Raw genomic sequence first — 8,251 nt, 5'->3', positions numbered from 1 at the left:
GTTCAAAAGAACAGCATTTATTTGAAATCAAGTTTTTTTTGTCATTTTATAGATGTCTTTACTGTCACTTTTGATCAATTTAAGGCATCCTTGATAAACAAAAGTATTCATTTATTTTATTTTTGTTCTTTTCTTATAAAATTTTTCCACAAAAATATTGTGCAGCACAACTGTTTTCAACATTGATAATAATCAGAAATGTTTCTTGAGCAGCAAATCAGCATATTAGAATGATTTCTGAAGATCATGTGACACTGAAGACTGGAGTAATGATGCTGAAAATACAGCTGCGCATCACAGAAATACATTACAGTTTAACAGAGATTCACATAGAAAACAGCTGTTTTACATTGGAATAATATTTCACAATATTACTGTTTTACTGTATTTTTAGAGATCTAACTTGCTGACCCCAAACTGTTGATTGATCCTATAAATTCACAGAACATTTGGCATTTATGAAATGCTTTGATTGATCAGAAATGTCCAAATGCCACATTATTGTGAGACATTGTTGTATCAGTTTGTGTTATGAATAGGGTTGGGTATCGTTCGCATTTGATCGATTCCTAGTTTTAAATCCAATGAGGTAAAAAAATAAATAAATATTAAGTCAAACATTTAGATGTCATCAAACATATTTATTCTGTCTTTTTACAAAGCATTCTGTTGCAGCTGAATAACACGAGCAAAAAGCAGCAGCCTACTTTTGCTTTTTGAACTTTTGCTTATGGTTTTAACAAAAAATACCACAGAAAAACAACTAGACTAATATACATTTCAAACATTAAATTGTTAAAGACAAGTAAATAGTCAGTAATAAAATATAGGAACAAACAAATCAGTCCTTCTTTCGTTTTGAGAAAATAAATAAATAAATAAATAAATCAAGATGTTGTAAGATGAATCAGTTCTCTCTGAGAAAGGCTGCAGGAGTTAAAGAGAGCTTCCAGTTCTCCCCGGCACACATTTAATCAAATTCAAACAACCCATAACTCAGCAAAACTCAATTCTCACTGTCAGAATAGACTTCAGTTTCAAAGACAACATCCGTCAGGTTCAGATAAACATTGTTTGGGTCGGTGAGTGATACTCAAATCCAGAAATTCAATGGAGTCTTATTCTGGAATATTAAATATGACCCAATTTATTGGGGACGGGTGGAAGGATTGGCAGACCAAACGATGCCACATGAAAGATCCGCTCACAGAAAAAATACAGTTCTTCAAGATAGAGTTGTGAAGGATTAACAAAAATTCACATTATACAGTATCATTTTTCTAGGTTATGTAAAGGTTAGAGAAAACATTAACATTCCATTGTATCATTTTGCAAACATTATGGGAAAGTTACTTTTGAATACTCTCTGAACCGTCTGAAACTAAGTATTAATGTTTAATATAAGTTAAATCCATTTCAGAAAAAAACATTTCATGAATGATGCATAAGTAATGTTTTTGCGCTAACGTTTTGAGAACATTATTAAAGACCAAATAACTGAACAAATGTTCTATTAACGTTACTGAAAGAACGTTTGCTCGTAACTTTGAGAAAACCTTGTCAGACCGTTCCTGTTAGCTGGGTCTTTGCTAGTCTCTCTAACGCTAATGCTAGGCCGCTTTGCTGTTAAATATACACTCTAAAAAATGCTGGGTTAAATACAACCCAGTGCTGGGTAAAATAGGGACAAACCCAGCAATTGGGTTGTTTTGACCCAGCGGTTGGGTTACTACCCAGAAGGTTGGGTTAAACATTTAGCCCAACCGCTGGGTCAAAACAGCCCAATTGCTGGGTTTGTCCCTATTTTACCCAGCACTGGGTTGTATTTAACCAAGCATTTTTTAGTGTATAGTCAGCATTATGATTTCTTTTGAGACATCTAAAAATTATTTCTTATTATATGTGATCTCTTGTCATTTTATTATATGTATGGTTATTTTACAGTGCGTATTTTAGTTAAAAACGTCTTAATGCTGGATTTGTTTAATCTTTTGTCTTCTCCAGATGTTAACTGATGAACTGGAGTGCTGTGGATTACTTGTGGATTATTGTGATGTTTTTATCAGCTGTTTGGACTCTCATTCTGACGGCACCCATTCACTGCAGAGCATCCATTGCTGAGACACTGATATATATTTTCAGCAAACTTTCATTTTTGGCTGAACTATTCCTTTAATTGCACTACATAAGTCTACATAATAACTTTTGGAAGATAAGTTGCAGCACATTTCAGATGATAAAAAACTAGACGTATACTTTGGAAAACACAGTAAGTATCTGGAACTTATTTTGACTGTCAGGTGAAGAAAAGTAACCTAGAAATAGCACACCTCTAGTCAACCAGCTCTACTCAAACTCTACTAATTAGAAGACACATCATTCGCTACGTGTCTATGCGGTCTCTGTGTGGCTGCCCAAACGTTAGACCTCACATCAGACAGGACATTTACCTGAATAAACACTGGACTGATTGCAAAGGAAGCTGAGAGGAGCCATTGAAAATAAACCGTTTTCTACCAGTGTTGCATGAAGAGGCAAAGATGCCAGTTTGAGGCAAAAAGAGCAATACAAATGTCACACATGAGCCAGCGCTGGCGTGATGTTCGGCCCAAATACCACCTGATCCTTCCTTAAAATCCAAGAAACGAGCGGCACGTTTAAATTCCGTAAGAAACTGAACATAAAAATTGGTTGTTTTTTCGGTGATTTGTTTTTGTGTGTGGCTTATTGTACTTCTGTATTGCATTTAATTTAGTAAGTAATCCAGAGTAACACTATTCCTATTGTCAGTGTTGGGGGTAACGTATTACAAGTAACGCGAGTTCCCTTTCAGTCGGTCACTCTTGACGTCACGTCGGATGACAGACGAATTGGGATCTCGCTTAGAGAGACCAATCTACTTCGAAGACAAACATTTGTGTGTTTTTTTTTTTATTGCTGAAGTGTGTTGACATTTCTTCTTCTGCATTCTACTGTACGGACGTAAATTTACTTTCCCTTCAGTCTGAGGCTTATTCATTTCACTTTTGGTGTGAAAAGGCTTTTATATTTGCCAAAAATATAACTTTTTTATTTTAAAAACAAACAAGCAAGCCCTGTCCAGATTTAAAAAGTAACGCAAAAGTAACGTAACGCAGTACTTTCCATAAAAAGTAACCAAGTAACGTAATTAGTTACTTTTTTATGGAGTAACGCAACATTGTAATGCATTACTTTTAAAAGTAACTTTCCACAACACTGCCTATTGTTTTAAATGTTCATAGGCTCCTATTGTGTTTTCTTATTTTTCTTCAGTTTCCTCCATTGAAGTCTGTGATAAAAAAGTATTTGTCATTTTAGGTAAAACTATTAAATAACAAATGTCTTGTCTAATGGATCACTCACACACGAAATATGATGTGACAAGCACCAATACAGTATTGTTTCAATTATGAAGTCCTTTTCATCTACTTTTTTACAGTAGCTTCCCAAATCCGCTGGATTCTGATCATTTCTGCTCGCACTTATATTTCATTATCAGCTTTTCTAAAGCATGTTTAGCTAGTGTTTAGCTACATTATGCATCTTTTTCCTATTGTCTATAGGCACAAAATTACCAAATTACATCCGCTCAAGGTATGTTTTCATAGGAACTGAAGGATCTTATATGGCAGAAGATCAAATTCAAAGCAAGCACTTAGTGGAAATCAATACACTAAAAATATTTTATTCTTTCTAGATCAATTAACTGGTCACACACATTATATTTAAACGATTCTGTATATTTTTAGATGCAGTGAGTGAGAAAGCGATCTCTCGAAAGTGAATTAGGCCACACGAATCTCCACTAGTTTATTTGTGCAGAGAGTAGGCTTGACTTATTGACACGAAGGGTCCTCGCTGACTTAAATACACATTTATGTATCGTTTCAGGCTGTCATATTAATCAGAGAATGTCATTTAAATAAAGGCTCTTTGTTAAACAAGTGAATATTTCCTCATTCGTTCATCTAATCACACTGTGGTCTTTATCATAGCATCAGCATCAGGTCTGATTTCCTAATAATCAAGTGCAAGGGAAACAATGACAGCCTGTGGAGAAACTGCACTTGCACAACTGGTATTCATCCAGATAGTTATGTGTTTTCAGTATTTTCCTCCACAAAGCTGCGCTTCATAATTTATAGCCAGAACGGCCTTCAGCTGGAAGTGAAAGAGTCTCCTGCAGTGAGGGAAGAAGTGCGAGATGATATACAACTCTATATAGGTGAAATTTACATGTCAGGTAGTGCTGGGTGATCAATCGATATTTATTACTGGGAAAAAAATCCACAATATATCGATAATAAGCTTTTGAGTTAGTTCGATATTTATCCTACACAGTCTGGCAATCAGCTGCATGTCGCTAAAAACTCTGTAAGCAAGTCACTGACTATTTTTAATGCTATTATTATTATTATTTCAAGGAATATCATACAACTAAAATAAAGCAATAAGCCCCGGGAAGCCGTGGTTTACAGTGAATTTATAACAGCTAAGAGGAGTTGTTAGGTACGATGCGAAGCGGAGTTTAACCCCCTTAGCTGTTATAAATTCACTGTAAACCACGGCTTCACGGGGCTTATTGCTTTTATAAAATGGTTATTCCATATACGTAGTAAGGCTTCACAAAATAAAAAAGAGCAAGTAAAGTGTAATGATATTAATAAAAACAGTATTCTTCCACCAAACAATGTAGCTCCTCAGAAACAGTTGTGGCTGTAACAAAGTGGTTGCCGAGCAACACACAAACGTAAACAAAGGTGTATGTTTGTAGAGTAATTTACAACAGCTTCGAACGCGGCTCAGCCAATCAGAATCAAGGACCGGAACTATCTGTTTTATAATATTTCTTCATTCATGTTTTAATTTATGTAGCATACAAGTTTTGCTGTGCAGCACCTTACTTGACAAAAAAACAAAAATGCAATTTTTTAATTTGTTAAATTTTCTTTTGATTGCACTGAATAAATTGTCAATTTGCACTAAATCATACAATACTTATTCCAGATCAAATAAAACTGAAAACACAGACTTAAAGGGGTCATATGACGGGATGTCATGTGTTCCTTTGTCTTTGGAGTGTTACAAGCAGTTCGCGCATATACATAAAGATCCGTAAAATCGCAAAGATTGAAGTCTCAAACCCAAAGAGATGTTCTTTATAAAGGTTAAGACTCGTCCACGCCTCGTTTAAACACGCCCCCACATGTCTACGTCACTGTGTGGGAAGATTTGCATAACTCCGCCCAAATGTTTACGCAAAGAAAGAAGGCGTAACTTTTATTCTTGCTGTAGTATTGTTGTCGTGGAGACGCTGTGTTCCACATTAATTGTTATATTTTCTTTTGATTACATTTTTAAACATTATGGTTTATTTTATGAATTCTTTTCAACACCATTTTTAAGGATGAATTTGCACTAAATCAACTAATAAGTTTGGGGCAAAATAAAACACATTTCATGGGGCCAAAATGAAAAGGTAGCTAAGTCTGTGGAGTTTACATGTCAACACACAACTTGCATCTTTATTCATTCTTGAGGTCTAAACAAACATGTGGGAAAGCATTTCCTTCTCTATTAATGCTATGAAATGAATATTGTGAGAAATACTGATATGGAATGATATTGTGATCCTATTTTTGACCATATCGCTCAGTCTTGGCGTCTAAACGAAAGCACTGAAGAATGCCGACTGCTCATTATAGAGTTGGCTTCAGGAGTCTGTGTGTTGCTGTGTTTTCTCACCTGATCGTCCAGCTCAAAGTCGCTGTTGTGCTGAGACACATTCTCCAGACTGCGGCACAGGAGCCACGTGACCAGACCCAGCACGAACATGCCAATGTCTGGGATGAACACTCGGATGCCGTTCCCGGCGTCTGCACCTCGGACACTGCGGCGAGACAAACACAGGTACAGTACACGATCACTCCTTAAACCCAGACAATCCTGCAGTGCCTTGCTTGCCTCACACCGCTGCTTGAGCCAGAAGCTGACACGTCGGACCGCTCAGAAAACAGAGGAGTGTTTTGATAGCACCACAGAGCCTCAGTGTTTACACGCTTTGGGAAGTCATGGTTTACTTAATGTTGTCTCTGCATATTAAACTGGGATAGGAGAAAATATTTGAACATAAAAAAAAAAATACGCTACCAGTCATAAGTTTTTAAACAGTAAGATTTTTAATGTTTTATAAAGAAGTCTCTTCTGCTCACCAAGCCTGCATTTATTTGATCCAAAATACAGCAAAAGCAGTAATATTGTGAAATATTTTTACTGTTTAAAATAACTGTTTTCTATGTGACTATATATTAAAATGTAATTTATTCCTGTGATCAAAGCTGAATTTTTAGCATTATTACTCCAGTCACATGATCTTCAGAAATCATTTTAATATTCTGATTTGCCATTCAAGAAATATTTATTATTATTATTATTATTTAAAACAGTTTAGTACATTTTTTATCAGGATTATTTGATGAATAGAAAGATCCAAATATCAGCATTTATCTGAAATAAAAAGCTTTTGTAACATTATACACTCTACCATTCAAAAGCTTGGAGTATATATATATATATATCTTTTTTTTTTCTTTTTTTTCCCGCAGAAATAAATTATAGAAATTATTCTTTTTATTTAGTAAGGATGCTTAAAATTGATCAAAAGTGATGATAAAGTCATTTATAATGTTACAAAAGACTTCTATTTCAGATAAATGCTGTTCTTCTGAACTTTCTATTCATCAAAGAAACCTGAACAAATCTACTCAACTGTTTTTCAACATAATAATAATAATAAATGTTTTTTGAGCAGCAAATCAGAATATTATAATGATTTCTGAAGGATCATGTGACTGGAGTAATGATTTTAAATCACAGGAATAAATTACATTTTAAAATAGAAAACAGTAATTTCAAATAGTAAAAATATTTCACAATATTACTGCTTTTGCTGTACTTTGGATCAGGCTTGGTGAGCAGAAGATACTTTTTTTAAAAACGTTTTACTGGTAGCGTATGCATAAATTATATACAGTGAAAGTAAATTAGAACGGTGTATGAGCCAAACTAACATTTAAGATGAAATGAGTTTTTATGAGTGCTCTTAGTGCAACAATGAGCTGCAGTGCCTCTTAAAAACACAGAAACCCTCTGCTCTACAATAAAAGCCAGTATCCTCGCTCACAGCGCTGGCCCGTCTGGATCTCATTTCCGCGCTCGGCCCGAGTCGAGAGATTTTTCATGAAACCGACCCATTCAAGCCTTCAGAGAGCAGCCCTGAAACGCCACTCGTTTCAAACTCGCACATCTGTAACGACACTTTTCAGCTGTAAAGATGCTCGTTTTCAGATCTTTAAGGGTTTACGAAGCAGACGTTTGCGCAACTTTGGAATCCAGTGCTTTTTATAAGCTGTTAGAGAGCTGCTTCAGCGACGGCTTCAAAAAAACAAGCTCAAAAACTGTGAACAAAACCATTAACATAGTTTGCAGATACGGTATCGTGGGTAACACTTTATTTTGACAGTCCACTTTAGACATTCTACTAAAAGTAAGTAACTTTGCATCTACATGTCAACTAGCAGTCATTAGAGTATTAGTAGACTGTCTGCTTAATATCTTCTAACACTTGATTTTGATGGGTCCACAACATACAACATACTGACTGTGTCAACTTATTCTACTAACCCTAAACCTAACCTAACAGTCCACTCTGAGAGTTAGTTGACATGCAGCTGCAAAGTTACTTATAATTAGTAGAATGTCTAAAGTGAACTATCAAAATAAAGTGTAACCATATCTTGCACAGAGATTGGGAAAATATGGCAAATTCTGAAAACACAACTTGCTGAAATATACAGTATAAGTGCTACTCGATTATTGAAAAACAACAAATGTATGTGCATTGTAACATTATATTACAGTGTACTTCTGGTTAGATGCAATTCAATCATTTAACTATAATAGGTTGACTTAATTCACAATAAAAAAAAGTTTCCCAAACAGGTAACACTAATCATGATAATGGGTCATATTTTTTAAGCAGAAGAGATTATGGGTGTCCTTAAATATAGAACAGTCTGGATAGTTTTCTATGTGGTTTACAACAAAAAATGACCTAGCCTGCACTGATTTCAAAGGAAAATCCTGACTACTCTTATGAAAATTAAAATTACCAAAACCATGGTAACCACAAATTAACATGGTTGTGCTACACTAACTATAGTTTAGCCTA

General features: G+C 35.0%; 1 protein-coding gene across 1 annotated transcript in view; it reads right to left on the bottom strand.

Moving 5' to 3' along the window:
* LOC107713889 (piezo-type mechanosensitive ion channel component 2-like) overlaps window positions 1-8,251 on the bottom strand; it is a 130,110-nt gene that overhangs the window by 62,296 nt on the left and 59,563 nt on the right. Inside the window, exon 5 of the mRNA XM_016519539.1 lies at window positions 5,767-5,911. Coding sequence (XP_016375025.1) covers window positions 5,767-5,911 — 145 coding nt within the window. The remainder of the gene's footprint in view (window positions 1-5,766; window positions 5,912-8,251) is intronic.

Source organism: Sinocyclocheilus rhinocerous, unplaced genomic scaffold, assembly GCF_001515625.1.
Source record: "Sinocyclocheilus rhinocerous isolate Xijiao unplaced genomic scaffold, SAMN03320098_v1.1 scaffold642, whole genome shotgun sequence".
Classification (NCBI taxonomy): domain Eukaryota; kingdom Metazoa; phylum Chordata; class Actinopteri; order Cypriniformes; family Cyprinidae; genus Sinocyclocheilus; species Sinocyclocheilus rhinocerous.
Note: the sequence above shows the minus strand (reverse complement) of the source record. Positions and strands in the feature narration are given on the sequence as shown.